Source organism: Oncorhynchus clarkii, chromosome 6, assembly GCF_045791955.1.
Source record: "Oncorhynchus clarkii lewisi isolate Uvic-CL-2024 chromosome 6, UVic_Ocla_1.0, whole genome shotgun sequence".
In the NCBI taxonomy this organism is placed as follows: Eukaryota; Metazoa; Chordata; class Actinopteri; order Salmoniformes; family Salmonidae; genus Oncorhynchus; species Oncorhynchus clarkii.
Genome location: NC_092152.1, coordinates 38,799,375 through 38,814,719, shown reverse-complemented (window position 1 = coordinate 38,814,719; position 15,345 = coordinate 38,799,375). Strand labels below are relative to the sequence as shown.

The window sequence follows — 15,345 nt, the reverse complement described above, 5'->3', positions numbered from 1 at the left end:
TCTATTTCACATGTTGCAATGTTTGTTTTTGCGACGTTGCTTTTGTCTAACAAATGTGGGAACCTGCCTATAGATCTGGTATAAATCAAAACACCTCAAGAACAAGGTACAACTAGCTAAAACAAGCCACTTACCATTTCCCCGTCAGTCATTGTTGCTAGCTATCTAACTGTTCATAACCCATGCCCTTCTACCCCTGCGATGCTTGTGAATCATTTTCGTGACATTGTCAGGCAACCTGTCTATAGACATGACAGCAATCCATACTTTGGTTTAATTTTCATGGCACTGTTTCCATGCTAATATTTTAGCATTTATGGCACACATCCCATTCAAGTCACGGTACCAATATTTGCAATTTTCGCGCACCATGTACACATCATCCGAAAAATATCTAGAATTCACTGTGAAGCTCAAAAGTCACTTATAGATATGAACATGATGCGCGAAAATTGCTAATATTGGTACCATGATTTCAATGAGATTTGTGCCCCACATGCTAAAACATTAGCATTTGGAAACAGTGCCAGGGAAACTAAACCAAAGAATGGCTTTGTGTAATATATTGTACATAGACTGCATACACGGTAAGGACACCAATGTGTAATTGTGTATTTTGGGTGAACTATCCCTTTAATATAGCTCAAGTTCAGTGGTCACAAGAAATCCATCAAAATCGTATGAAAAGTGTAGTAAAGTAGCTAGCTATTTTCCCCTTGTACAATATTCACCCATAACAACTGTCAGAAAATAATCTAACTACGTGTAGCTTGATTGAACAAGTACCACTAGAGATATTAGAAAAGGAGTAGATAGGAATCCCAACAGAAATGCCTGGAGCAACGTATGAAGCTCCGCCAGGCACTGTCGACCAATCGCGTTCACGTCGTCATGCAATCCCGTTTAAATCATGGTGAGTCGAGAAACCTGCCCATTTTCCTCAAAAGTACGTGATTTCACGATTTCAAAGCTATACGATATTCCAGAAAACAAGTTAATCTCACATCTAGGAAAATATTCGTAATGTTGTACTTTTTGTTAATGTAATTCATGCTAAATGTTTTTGAGTTGGCACCCAATTGATTGCCATTCATTCCTTGAAGGAGCTCCTTGTCCCAAAATAGCCTAGAATGCACCGCGCGGTCCATTGACGACACATGGGAAACGTACACAATGCAAGTAGTTCTGACCGCAGTGTGCAATTCGGGTCTACAAACGTTTGGCCCCGCCAACCTTTTGTCCATCTGAGATTTGAGTCACACACTGACACGTTTGCGCAAGACACGTTGAATACCAACGTATTTCATTTTGGAAGTTAGTAAGAAATATGAAGTGGTACCAGCAGCTGCGTTGTAACACTTTTTTGCCTCATGCTATATTTGAGACAAGCTACTGATATTGTTGCAGTGAACAGACTTGTTATGTATGTCATGTACTAGTAACATTTATCAAAAAAAATGTATCACTAATTATTATTTCATTGAGCATATACACACCCAGTTACTATCTATCCTGATTTATAATGCTAATTGCTTTCCTCGAATGGAGACAGACTATACTATATAGACATACTGAATGTGCTTTGTACATAGTTTCACCAGCTCCAGTAAAAGAGATCAGAGACTCGGGTGACTTCTACATAATCTTTACTAAACAACATAACACAATTAACAAAGCAGACAAAAACAAGGTTTGACCACTCAAGAATGGCTTCACTCCTGCTCCTCAAGAGGCAAGGACAGTAATTTTCTTGACGACTGCCTCCACATAGAACATCTCATAATCTCTCTAACATGAATGGTTCCTTGAGGATAATAGTTTCCTCTTCATCCTGGCCATCATACAACCATAGTTCTTTAAGGGTTGTAATGCAGTCTTCCCCATCCATCCCAATTACACTAGGGGGGAGGGAAATAGTGCCTTTAAATGTTCGGAGTTTGCGCCACCTTGCTGCCTCTAGGGTGTTCCTTAGAAGAACAGCTGCTTCCTTGAAGAAAAAGGAAGACTAAATATTAAGAGTAGTGCCTCATTGGGTGAGCAAGTCAAATTACACCCCACTTTCACAATACCACCATGCAAACAAAAGCCACTATTACTGAAGGGGTTTTCAGTGATATAACTACTCAAGTCATCACAACTATAATATCTTGCCATGCATCAAGCCTATGGGCATTACACACAGACTACATACCCAGTTCACAGCCCCCAGTGCATTTTGTTTTCAGTATTGTCTAGAAAGAAAACAGATTGTGGTCATTAAGTAATGTAAGGGAACCTCTAGGGATGTGTACAAGAATGTACCTTACTTTAGCTAAGAGCCAATACAGTACCTGATCCTGCAGAGCTGGATGCTGATGTGACTTCTTGGGGGGGGGGGGGGGGGGGGGGGGGGCATCTACATCACCCTGAAATATATTTGGGGGGGGGGGGGGGGTACATCTTTAAACATTAGTTTAAGACTATACCACTCATCATATGACAACTACCTGTATTGTGTTTTGTTTTCACCGCCTGATGAGAATTTCATAATTGATACATACCTCAGTGAAATCACACTGTGCTTCCATTGCAATGTACAGAGCATACTAAGTTAAGAGTAGGTTGTTAAGTTTGATAGTTATAATAAATAACTACCCCCCCCCCCCCAAGAAGTCACTGCATGTCACACCAGCATCCAGCTCTGCAGGAGTTTGATGTATGAATTGTGTAAAAACTGTAGGAAATAGGTCCCAAAGTGTCAAGAATAATAAACAAGAAAAAGTATGCGCAATAACAAGAAGAACACATTTTCATATATTGTTATAACAGAAAATAGGACTAACATAAAACTGAATAGCCAACATCTTACCATCAAAACAAACACCCCACAGTTGTTTGAGAAACCTTGCTTTGGTAGGCCCTACGGTGTGAACAACGTACAATTTTCAATAAAGGAAAGACAATCAAATGGTACAGTTCAGTGGAACAATTTAAAGGAATATCTAACCTGATCATCCACACCAAAAGTCCTCCAAGGTCCAGGGAACAAGATCCAAGCAATGTTTCTGTGAAAGTAAAGAAAAAGTACAATTCAGCAGCTTTTTAATAATCCAGCATGCATAACAGGTTTGAACACAGTTGGAACTGAATTAGCCCAAGTATTTTTCACAACATGTGTTGGTGTTGCTGGACCAGAAAATGTATTTGACTGCGAACACACCATTTCTCACATGCCAAAAATCTTTCCTTGGACACAGTTTCAAAGCAATGTGTATGCTTTCTTCGTAAATGTGTTTTGAAGTTTATTTTTTAAACTTCAGTTTGCAGTGTGGACGAGATAAAATGACTTTTCTTCTCTTGCCATGTATATTGGGACCAGGTGATTTCATTATTGTATATACACTATGTGTAGACTGTGTAGACTCACTAACGTTGTGTAACTAAGGGAATGGCATCAACTATACACATTTAGAGCCAGCCAAACACAACGCATACATTGAAGAAACCGAAAAATCAACGATCAAATCGATTACATAACTGTACATGTAAACCTAGGCTTATTGCTCAAGTAGGCAAATTTATTCAAATAAGATTCCCTCATTGTGAACAATTAGCTAGCTCACGTGCAAATGGGTGCTAATTAACGCTATGATAACATCTGTGCGGTAGTTGGTCATATAAAGACATACCACTACACTGGTATAACATGAATATTACAACGTGCATAATGTCAGTCTCACTTACTTCCATGGTTTATATTTTTATCCAGTTCGATTAAGATTGGTTGACGTTTACCTCAATTTGGGAAAAAATGAAAGGAGACGGGAAGAGTTCGGTTTAAACGCGTTTGACTCCGCCCACATTGATCCCGGCCCGGAACTGCACAGGGGCTTATCACACAATGGGCGTTAATACGATTCCAATGGAGTTTCCCATCTCCTCAAAAGTATCTATGGTGCCACCAGGAAGCAAGCTGTTTAGCTAAGAGTGTGTAACGTTAGCGTCTTTCACGTGCATCAGGAGGAGTTGGATTTGGAAATAACCATGTCACATTTGCTACATTGAAGAATCATTTGATTACCGGTGGGTATTTTTAGGACACCACTCAGCACTGTCAACGTTATCGCTAGCAAGCTACTTTATCGTGATGCTAACTAACAAGCCACATCGTCATACGCTAGGTAGTATATACATTAGTCATGGCAGCATATGTGCCGGTGAGTTTGACTTTATTAGATGCAATCTCAAAACAAGTAGGCAGGTAGTTATCAAACGTTAGTTAGTTAATAAAGTAATATAATCAGAGGGCATATCAGATAGCTAGATCAACATCACACTAGCTAGGTAGCTAACGTGTTCCCTAGTTACACCAGACTGCCGGCTAGCTAGCTAACTTAACAAAAATTATAAACGCAATATGGAAAGTGTTGGTCCCATGTTTCATGAGCTGTAGTAAAAGATCCAAGAAATGTTCCATATGCACAAAAGTTTATTTCTCTGAATTGTTGTGCACAAATGTGTTTACGTCCCAGTTAGGGATAATTTCTCCTTTGCCAAGATAATCCATCCACCTGACAGGTGTGGCATTTCAAGAAGATGATTAAACAGCATGATCGTTACACAAGTGTACCTTGTGCTGGGAACAATCAAATGTGCAGTTTTGTCACACAACACAATGCCACAGATGTCTCAAGCTTTGAGGGAGTGTGCAATTGGCATGCTGACTGCAGGAAATGCCACCAGCGTTGTTTTAGAGAATTTGTCAGTACATCCAATCGGACTCACAACTGCAGACCACGTGTAACCACGCCAGCCCAGGGCCTCCACATCTGGTTTCTTCACCTGTGGGATTGTCTGAGACCAGCCACCCGGACAGCTGATGAAACGGAGGAGTATTTCTGTCTGAAATAAAGCTCTTTTGTGGGGGAAAACTAAATCGGATTGGCTGGGCCTGGCTCCCCAGTGGGTGGGCCTATACTTAACTGACTTGCCTAGTTAAATAAATGTTCAATAAAAAAATAAAACCCTCCCAGTCCCAACCATGGCTGCGCTTCTGCCCAGTCATTAGAAATCCATAGATTAGGTCCTAATGAATTCATTTTAATTGACTGATTTCCTTATATGAACTCTAACTCAGTAAAATAGTTGAAATTGTTGCGTTTATATTTTTGTTCAGTATACCATGTATCAGCTGATGCCCAAGGAAAAGTGTTACACTGTTACCTTTGGTTAACACTGACAATATTTGAAAAATATACTGTTATGTAAGTTACCCTATTGCTCAGTTAAAATCTGAATAGTCAAGAATTGGTTTTCACTAGCCCTTGATCATGACTCTGTTCCATTATATTACATTTAAGAGTTAATGGATGAAGGTGTCGTCTGTATGTCTGAGGTTGTTATTGGCCCTGTACAGGGCCCGGTGAGTCCCAAAAAAAGACGATCAGAAAATAGAAAGTGAAGTATTGTGCACATGCTAGGCAGGGATGGTAGGGGGACTCACAACTCATAAACACATATTTTGTCTATGTAGAGTAAGATGATGGCAATGATCTTCATCTAGTAGGCATAAACCACCTGAGTACTGATATTCTTTAGATTTAGTACTATCATTATCATTTTCTTTTTAAGTTGGGTGATTTAGATTAATATTAGTATTTCCTGTACAGAGCCTTGGTGTGTAGTGGTAACTCCCTGGCAAGTGCCACATATAACTTTCCACCAGAGAACAGGGATCAATCACTGGTTCAACCCTTCCTGCTGTTTCTTGCATTTGCCTATCTCCCTATCTAATTTCATTACTGTCTGAATAGTGTCAAACCACCCAAACATTGTTTACATACTTTAAATTTCAGCCCCCCAAAATGTCTAAGTAACAAAGTTGTTGAATTTTGAGTGTTAATTTAATGTTCAAAGCATCCTGAATACACCTGACCTGTGGTTTGAATTGTTTTATTTTCCACCCCGGTCATAGGCCTAAGCCATGTCAAAATATGTACAATTGCAGGTAATTAGCTTTAAAATAAATTTTAAAAAATAATCATAAATCACTATGGTCATATTCATGCAATGTAGGTCAAGTAACTGAAAGTACAAACATTTAGTATGCATGGAAAGGGTACACCCTGATAGTCATAATAAAGCAATGCATTTTCTTCTCCGTTTACATTACCTTGTATACATGCTAGGTTTAGCTAGCTCAGTTTTCATAGGATAGGAAAATACGTTTGAATTTTTCAAAAATATAAACTACATAACGTGAAAGCCCTGATTACTAAGGTTGTTTTAAGATGTCAGGCGTGAAAATCCATTCAGCCATTTTGGCACAGTGACTCACTACCCAAACCAGACGCAACTGGTTTCAAGTGGCCAAGAGACTTTGATCTCCTACTGCAATCTAGTGGACAAACTGGGAATCAGACAGGGGATATATTTACAATCAATGGATAGGTAGACTTCAGATTTCTTCTCACATGTATATCATTCCTGTAAGACGAAAAAGGTATGGCACGTTGCACAAGCCCTGAACTTTTAAAATGTCCGTGTTCCAATGGGAAATTGGAGCAAGCCTTTTTCAACAGTAATTTGTGACATATTTTATTTCAAACCTAGACTTTCAAATCACTTATTCCCCAATATGGGAGAATTGGGGGAACCCCCACTAAAACTGTTAAATGCTGCACTACTGCTAAATGCATATAGGGGAAACACTGTTAGTTCAATTTCACATGTCATTTCTTTCTTGCAGATGATCGTAACCCAAAACCACGTGAGAGAAGAAACGGACAACTGATAAAGCTATTGTCTGCCCTTGAGGAATCCTCTTAGTAGAAAAATCTAGTCGTATACTGAAATATGCAAGCTTACCTACCTACCCATGCATCTTCCTTATGGGGGTAATGCTACTTCTGTGTACGAAAATACAGTACCACTTTCAAATTCTGGATTCATAGCTTAGTAACCTGTGTTGATCAGATCATCGCTCAATATAACATTTAAATCTACATCAGTAGTCTAGAAACTCTTCCACCATTTTGGTTCAGTCAAATATACTATATTTCGTACATCTCTGACGGGGTTAGTTAGATCAGCTTCCTGTCAAGATGTTTTCAGCTTTGAAGAAGTTAGTTGGTTCTGAACCAGGCCAGCCGAGGGACAAGAGCATCCCTGCTGGCATGCAGTCCATGAACCAGAGTTTACAGAGACGCTTTGCCAAAGGAGTACAGTACAACAGTAAGTGATGCATATCTTGTTATGCTCATAGCAATATGTATTATAGAATATAGGCTACTGCACATAGATTTAGAGGCAGGACAGTCTTACTTTGTTTCGTTATTTCTTCCAAGTGAAAATAGTTATCCGCGGAGACCGAAATACTGGCAAGAGCACTCTATGGCATCGACTGCAAGGAAAGAAATTCACAGATGACTACATACCCACTCAAGAGATCCAGGCAACCAGCATCCATTGGAACTACAAAAGTAAGAGAATTGGGCTCTTTACTTACACACATTTATTTATGTTTCAGTCCTATGCTTTTTTTAATTCACCCCAGGCTTAACCTACAGTATCAAATTAGGCCAGCATGTTGTCATTGTATATTTCTGACATGTACGTTTCCTGCTTCTGCAACTGTAATTCACTTCAGTTGAACATGGCACATATAAAGGTAAATAATATCTAGGTAAGCCCACTAGGTTTCAGAAATAGTCTTGCGTAGTTAGCTAGATCAATAGCTTTGTCTACAAGTGTTTTGTGTCAATAGTGGGATGGTGAAAACACATCTCTTGTGTACATCCAGACCACAATAGACCTATTCTCACAAACAGTTTCTATGTCTATGCATTTAATCCTATACGATAGGCAAAATCCAGATAACTTTTTAAAAAACTGGGAACTTGTGAAAAAGCATGGTTGTTTTCTGTTTCCATTTTCTGTTTTCATCAGGCCTGTCGTGACATTTTTTTATCTGATTTGTACTTTACTGGCATAAAAAGGTTGTATGGACACCTGGTTTATGAACATTTTCAGTGCATTCGGAAAGTATTCAGACCCGTTTCCTCTTTCCACATTTTGTTACGTTACAGCCTTATTCTAAAATTGATTATTAAATTGTTTTTTCCCCCATTTCAATCTACACACAATAATGACAAAGCAAAAACAGGTAAGAAATTGTAGAAATTTATAACTATTCAGACCCTTTACTCAGTACTTTGTTGAAGCACCTTTGGCAGTCTCGAGTCTTCTTGAGTATCACGCTACAAGTTTTGCACACCTATATTTGGGGACTTTCTCCCATTTTTCTCTGCAGATCCTCTCAAGCTCTGTCAGGGTGGATGGGGAGTGTTGCTGCACCGCTATTTTCAGGTCTCTCCAGAGATGTTCGATCGGGTTCAAGTCCAGGCTCTGGCTGGGCCACTCAAGGACATTTAGAGACTTGTCCCGAAGCCACTCCTGCGTTGTCTTGGCTATGTGCTTAGGGTTGTTGTCCTGTTGGAAGGTGAACCTTCTACCCAGTCTGAGGTCTTGAGTGCTCTGGAGCAGATTTTCATCAAGGATCTCTCTGTACTTTGTTCCGTTCATCTTTCCCTCGATCCTGACTAGTCTCCCAGTCCCTGCCGCTGAAGAACATCCCCACAGCATGATGCTGCCACCACCATGCTTCACCGTAGAGATGGTGCCAGGTTTCTTCCAGATATGACACTTGGAATTCAGGCCGAAGAGTTCAATATTTGTTTCATCAGACCAGAGAATCTTGTTTCTCATGTTCTGAGAGGCCTTTAGGTGCCTTTTGGCAAACTCTAAGCGGGTTGTCATGTGCCTTTTACTGAGGAGTGGCTTCCGTCTGGCCACTCTACCATAAAGGCCTGATTGGTGGAGTGCTGCAGAGCTGGTTGTCCTTCAGGAAGGTTTTCCCATCACAGAGGAACTCTGCAGCTCTGTCAGAGTGACCATCGTGTTCACCTTCCTCTCCCTGACCAAGGCCCTTCTCCCCCGATTGCTCACTTGTCCGTGCGGCCAGCTCTAGGAAGAGTCTTGGTGTTTCCAAACATCTTCTATTGAAGAAGGATGGAGGCCACTGTGTTCTTGGGGACTTTCTGTGCTGCAGACATTTTTTGATACTCTTCCCCAGATCTGTGCCTCGACACAATCCTGTCTCTTAGCTCAACGGACAATTCCTTCAACCTCATGGCTTGGTTTTTGCTCTGACATGCACTGTCAACTGTTGGACTTATTATAGACAGGTGTGTGCCTTTCCAAATAATTTACAATCAATTGAATTGACCACAGGTGGACTCCAATCAAGTTGTAGAAACATCTCAAGGATGATCAATGGAAACAGGATCCATCTGAGCTCAATTTCGAGTCTCATAGCCAAGGGTCTGAATACATTTATAAATAAGTTATTTCTGTTTTTTATTTGTAATAAATTTGCAAACATTTCTAAAATCCTGTTTTCATTTTGTCATTATGGGGCATTGTGTGTAGATTGATTACAAAAAAGTAATCATTTAATCTATTTTAGAATAATATATTTGTAACGTAACAAAATGTGGGAAAATGGAAGAGGTCTGAATACTTTCCAAATGTATCCTACGTGTTCATAAACCAGGTTTCCATCCAACCGTTTTATGCGAGTAAAGTACATGTCATAAAAAAAATGTCACTAAAGGCTGATGGAAACAGCAAATGGAGACAGCAAACAGATAATTTGTCAGTAAATTTTCCAAATGTCGACAAAACAAATTACACAAGACAAGGTGAGATCTATTTGTGTGTAAAATTTATTGTGAGAGAAACAGAGGTGGAAACACCTTTATTCGCAAATATTGATATACAGTTGAAGTCGGAGGTTTACATACACCTTAGCCAAATACATTTCAACTTAGTTTTTCACAATTCCTGACATTTAATCCTAGTAAAAATTCCCTGTTTTAGGTCAGTTAGGATCACCACTTTATTTTAAGAATGTGAAATGTCAGAATAATAGTAGAGAGAATTATTTATTTCAGCTTTTATTTCTTTCATCACATTCCCAGTGGGTCAGAAGTTTACATACACTCAATTAGTATTTGGTAGCATTGCCTTTAAATTGTTTAACTTGGGTCAAACGTTTCGGGTAGCCTTCCACAAGCTTCCCACAAGTTGGGGGAATTTTGGCCTATTCATCCTGACAGAGCTGGTGTAACAGTCAGGCTCATAGGACTCATAGGACATGATTTTTCAGTTCTGCCCACACATTTTATATAGGATTGAGGTCAGGGCTTTGTGATGTCCCCTCCAATACCTTGACTTTGTTGTCCTTCAGCCATTTTGCCACAACATTGGAAGTATGCATGGGGCCATTGTCCATTTGGAAGATCCATTTGCGACCAAGCTTTAACTTCCTGACTGATGTCTTGAGATGTTACTTCAATATATACACGTAATTTTCTGTCCTCATGATGCCATCTATTTTGTGAAGTGCGCCGGTCCCTAATGCAGCAAAGCACCCCCACAACATGATGCTGCCACCCCCGTGCTTCACGGTTGGGGTGGTGTTCTTCGGCTTGCAAGCCTCCCCCCTTTTCCTCCAAAACATAACGGTGGTCATTATGGCCAAACAGTTCTATTTTGTTTCATCAGACCAGAGGACATTTCTCCAAAAAGTACGATCTTTGTCCCCATGTGCAGTTGCAAACCGTAGTCTGGCTTTTTTATGGTGGTTTTGGAGCAGTGGTTTCTTCCTTGCTGAGCCGCCTTTCAGGTTATGTCGATATAGGACTCGTTTTACTGTGGATATAGAAACTTTTGTACCTGTTTCCTCCAACATCTTCACAAGGTCCTTTGCTGTTGTTCTGGGATTGATTTGCACTTTTCGTACAAAAGTACGTTAATCTCTAGGAGACAGAATACGTCTCCTTCCTGAGCAGTATGACGGATGCGTGGTCCCATGGTGTTCATACTTGCGTACTATTGTTTGTACAGATGAACATGGTACCTTCAGTCGTTTGGAAATTGCCCCCAAGGATGAACCAGACTTGTGGAGGTCTACAATTGTTTTTCTGAGGTTTCTGATTTTCCCATGATGTCAAGCAAAGAGGCACTGAGTTTGAAGGTAGGCCTTGAAATACATCCACAGGTACACCTCCAGTTGACTCAAAGGATGTCAGAAGCTTCTAAAGCTATGACATAATTTTCTGGAATTTTCCAAGCTGTTTACAGGCACAGTCAACTTAGTGTAGGTAAACTTCTGACCCACTGGAATTGTGATACAATGCATTATATGTGAAATAATCTGTCTGTAAACAATTGTTGGAAAAATTACTTGTCATGCACAAAGTAGATGTCCTAACCGACTTGCCAAAACTCTAGTTTGTTAACAAGAAATTTGTGGAGCAGTTGAAAAATGAGTTTTAATGACTCCAACCTAAGTGTATGTAAACTTCCGACTTCAACTGTAATAACCATCATATCGAAATAAACTTAGAGTCATGCAACGATATATTGTGTGGTCCTTCAACTACGACTCAGGAAAGCATGCAGTTTATTAAGCTACAGATCAAATAAGTTATGATGAACTTCACAGTGTGGTGAAAGTGCACTTTTATTATTCAAAAACATAAAATACTGCCAAAAATCTGAAAACTATTTAAATTTGATATTTTGGCCATATCGCCCAGTCCTAGTGCACAGAGCCTTGGGACACATACTAATGGTTAGAGCTTGAGGATGGAACCTTGGGACACATTCTAGTGGTTGGAGCTTTAGCACGGAGCCTTGGGACACATTCTAGTGGTTAGAGCTTTAGCACGGAGCCTTGGGACACATTCTAGTGGTTAGAGCTTGTGTATGGGACAGGCTTTGTCTGTTGTGATGCTTGTTGTGATGACTTTCTCTATCCCTCAGCCACTGATGACGTGGTCAAGGTGGAAGTGTGGGACGTGGTGGATAAAGGTCAGTGTGATTCTTTACTTTGGGTGCAAGTGTGAGACTCACATGAGTCATTCAATTGACATCTACCTCCTGCTGTATTAGAAATGTCCATGTATTTTGTATTATCCCATTGTCCATCTGTGCCCGTTGCAAATTATTTTCAGAAATGTTCAAGAGTCTTCTGTCTGTGGATTTTTTTTCTCCTCACTATATTAATGTTGTTTTTCTTGCTCCTCTCTTGCACTTGCCTCAGGCCAAAAATACCCTCTCCCTGAGGGTGTAGGTGAGAGTCACTGTGTGTAGTTCCTAGAAGTTATTTGTTTGTGTGCGGTGGGTTTGTCCCTCTTGTGCTTCTGTGTTATCTGAATGCAAACACAGTGAAGGTTGGTCATTGCTTAGTTTGCAGCGTGGCTGAAATAGAAATATGTCTGATTGCTTGCTAGAAAATGTTCTGTTTGACTACTCTGTGTACAATAACCTGGTGCTACAGTCAAGAAAGGTTTGACTCTCACTTTTTGAAAGGACAGAATTTAGTATGTTTGCCAGTTAAAATATAACAACAGCTTTCCTGCTTCTGTTACTGCTGTATTTGCTGTGCTTTGCTAACATCAAAGCTATAAAAGAAAGGGATTCAAGTTGTTATGTTTTAAAATAAATGCCATGTAATCATACTGTATGTATGGCTCATATAAATATAATCACTAGAACGAGAATAGCCCCTCAGACCACATTAGGCCCATTTATTTGAATGGGATTACCCATTCTAGTCATTCTATTTCTATGGTATGGCTTTCTCACATTGTTACACTTGAAGGCAATAGTTTAATGTTTTGTCCAGTTTTATGTTCTGAATTGCAGCTTTTTGACATTCTGCTTTCCCACAGGCAGAGGTAAAAAGCGAGGGGACACTTTGAAAGTAGAGAATGAACCCCAAGAGGTGATTATCACATGCTGATAATGTTTAAGAGTACAATAGATGTCTTTTTCTTTATTTGGGTCATCTAAGGAGTCTCACTGGGGCGTTTTTTTGTACAGTAGCTAGTAAGATGTAAACAAAGGTCACATTCTCATAAGACTCATTCATGTTCAATCTAAATAATAACACTTGATTTGTTGCAGTCTGACGAAGTGGCCTTGGATGCAGAGTTCCTCGATGTTTACAAGAACTGCAACGGGGTGATCATGATGTTTGACATTACCAAGCAATGGTAAGAGTCGGTGTCGTGCATTATACAAACGTTCAATACATTAGTTACAAGGTTTCAGACCTGGGCAGAAAATACTTGTATTTTGTAGTTTATTTGAAAATACCGACTTTTCCAATAGTCAAGGTAATCGACTATAGTTTATATATAGTTTCAACTAAAAGGCAACTATTTTCTTTGATATTCAAATACAGATCTCAGAAAAACAAGTAATATTAGAACATATTTTGAATACCTCTCAGAAAACCAAATAATAGTTTGGTTATTTGAAAACAAAAACATATGTATTTGTTGGCTGCCAAATATTTGATGAAGAACCAAAAATGACAACAGTTGAATTAGTCTAAATATACAGTATGATCATAAGCACATGGTTTAGAGGGCTCTTAGATATGGATCTCAATATAGCATAGAATGAAATACGTGAGGGACATGAAATCACCTCAACATTACAGTAGACCACTTTTTGTGATTGTTACAATAGCAACATTGTTATTACATAGTACTGAAAATTGCTTTATAATTACATAATAGTTATTACAAGTGGAATAAGGAACAGTCACTATTTCTCTTGTGTACAGTAGTTACAAAAACTCTCATCTCATTGCTATGGAATTAAAATAGTATTATGTCAACATACTAATAAAATGTTGCTCCAAAAGTAATTACAGTTTTATTACACAGGCACAAGAACAGTTTAATGTTAAGTGTTACTGAGAATGATAACAGTAACAAAGTATTGTCAAAAGGAAACAAAATATCCCAAAACTGCCTTGTTGAATCAACTGCAGCCAAGGTAGGTGGAAAATCATGTTAGTTTGTATTCTGAGTAAACCATTCCTTTAACGACTGTATAGTGTGTATTTTAAACAAGAACACTTTCCCTCAGATGGACAAAGAGGTTCGAAGTTGTTTTTGCAAAGCATCCAACTTGCCGTTTGCAAATGGCTTTGAATTACTTTTCAGGTATCTTAAAATTAATTGCAGCTTTCAACCTTTTCAGTGGCATGTTGAAAGAGTCATAGGGCTCTATTTGGCTGGCGTTAAGGCGGCACTTGAGTCAAAAACACGCTCTTTGGCAATTTTGACTCGTAAAAGCCAGCGCTCTGCAATTTTCCAATCCTGGTGCCAGGGTTGGTAATTTACTTGTCTTATATCAGCTCGCTGGCACTGAGGTGGGAGGGGTGGAAATATTTGAGGTGTGTCCTTAATCCATTTTGAATTCTGACTGTAACAACGGGGAATTAATTGTTTCTGAAGGCACTGTATATACTGCTTGAATAGTTCCATCTGAACCACTGGCTTAATCCCATTCTTTAACTTTGATTTTTGGTTGAGATGAAGACTTGAATCGAACATATTAATTAGAACTGGGGATAAAGACAGACTAAGTCAGTGGCACAGATGGATCTATCCAAATAAAAGATACATCTTCAAATGTTGATATAAAAATAAAAGTTTAAAATTTAAAAAAAATTTAAGTTAAAAAAAATTTAAGAATGTGATTAAGCGAGTGGCTCAGATGGAACTATCAAGCAGTGGATACATCTCCTTTAAATGTTGATATTTGTTTGCAATATTACTTTTGTAATACAGTAAATAGCCTTAACTTAAGGAAATCTTACAAACTAATGTAACATCCAACTTAAAATGAGTAACACATCCATGGCTACATTTTGAGTTTACTGTAACTATACATTTATGTTTATGTAATCATATAAAGCATGCATTCCATTTTTTTTCTTTATACTGGACATTGTTTTTGTCCAGCTTCTGTGAAAAGTTTTGACTCATTAGGCCTATGTGCCCAATGCCTATTGAATGAAAGGTGTCAGTGACTGTTGGAAGTCTGTTTAGGAACATGAAGTTATTACAAAATACTGTTTATTGTTTTGTTTTTCCTTTATCATTTTGTTTTAAAAAATTGCATCTTCCATTTTCATCAGTTGGACCTCACTGTCAAATCGCGGGAATTACAATCAATGTTCTTGGTGTTGAATCCGCTTGTAGCCTTGGCTATTTGCCTGTTTGTTTGTTTACCTTTCACATGGCAAAGTCACTAACAGGCCATATCAACAGCGATGGTAGGGTAATCGTGGTAGAACATTTAGGCAATGTCCAATTGTCCATGGCTCGAACATGCAGTGCATTTTCGAAATGCGAATTCAATGTGTGTAGACGAAGCCAATTACTTATTCAATGTAAAAAATAAAAATAAACTAGATTGGCTACATGTTTGTTATAA

General features: G+C 38.9%; 1 protein-coding gene across 3 annotated transcripts in view; it reads left to right on the top strand.

Annotated features, from left to right (window-relative positions):
- The first annotated feature begins 3,852 nt into the window (after positions 1-3,852).
- The window catches only part of LOC139411110 (rab-like protein 6), a 29,978-nt gene continuing 18,485 nt past the window's right edge, over positions 3,853-15,345 (top strand). Inside the window, exons 1-7 of one of the 3 annotated variants that reach the window (XM_071156969.1) lie at positions 3,857-4,062; positions 6,728-7,212; positions 7,326-7,460; positions 11,869-11,916; positions 12,149-12,178; positions 12,780-12,832; positions 13,015-13,103. In XM_071156969.1, the coding sequence (XP_071013070.1) occupies positions 7,083-7,212; positions 7,326-7,460; positions 11,869-11,916; positions 12,149-12,178; positions 12,780-12,832; positions 13,015-13,103 (485 nt within the window). In that variant the 5' untranslated portion in view covers positions 3,857-4,062; positions 6,728-7,082. Of the gene's footprint in view, positions 4,063-6,727; positions 7,213-7,325; positions 7,461-7,627; positions 7,649-11,868; positions 11,917-12,148; positions 12,179-12,779; positions 12,833-13,014; positions 13,104-15,345 lie in introns of those variants that run through there. The other 2 variants (XM_071156968.1, XM_071156970.1) reach the window with 2 other exon arrangements.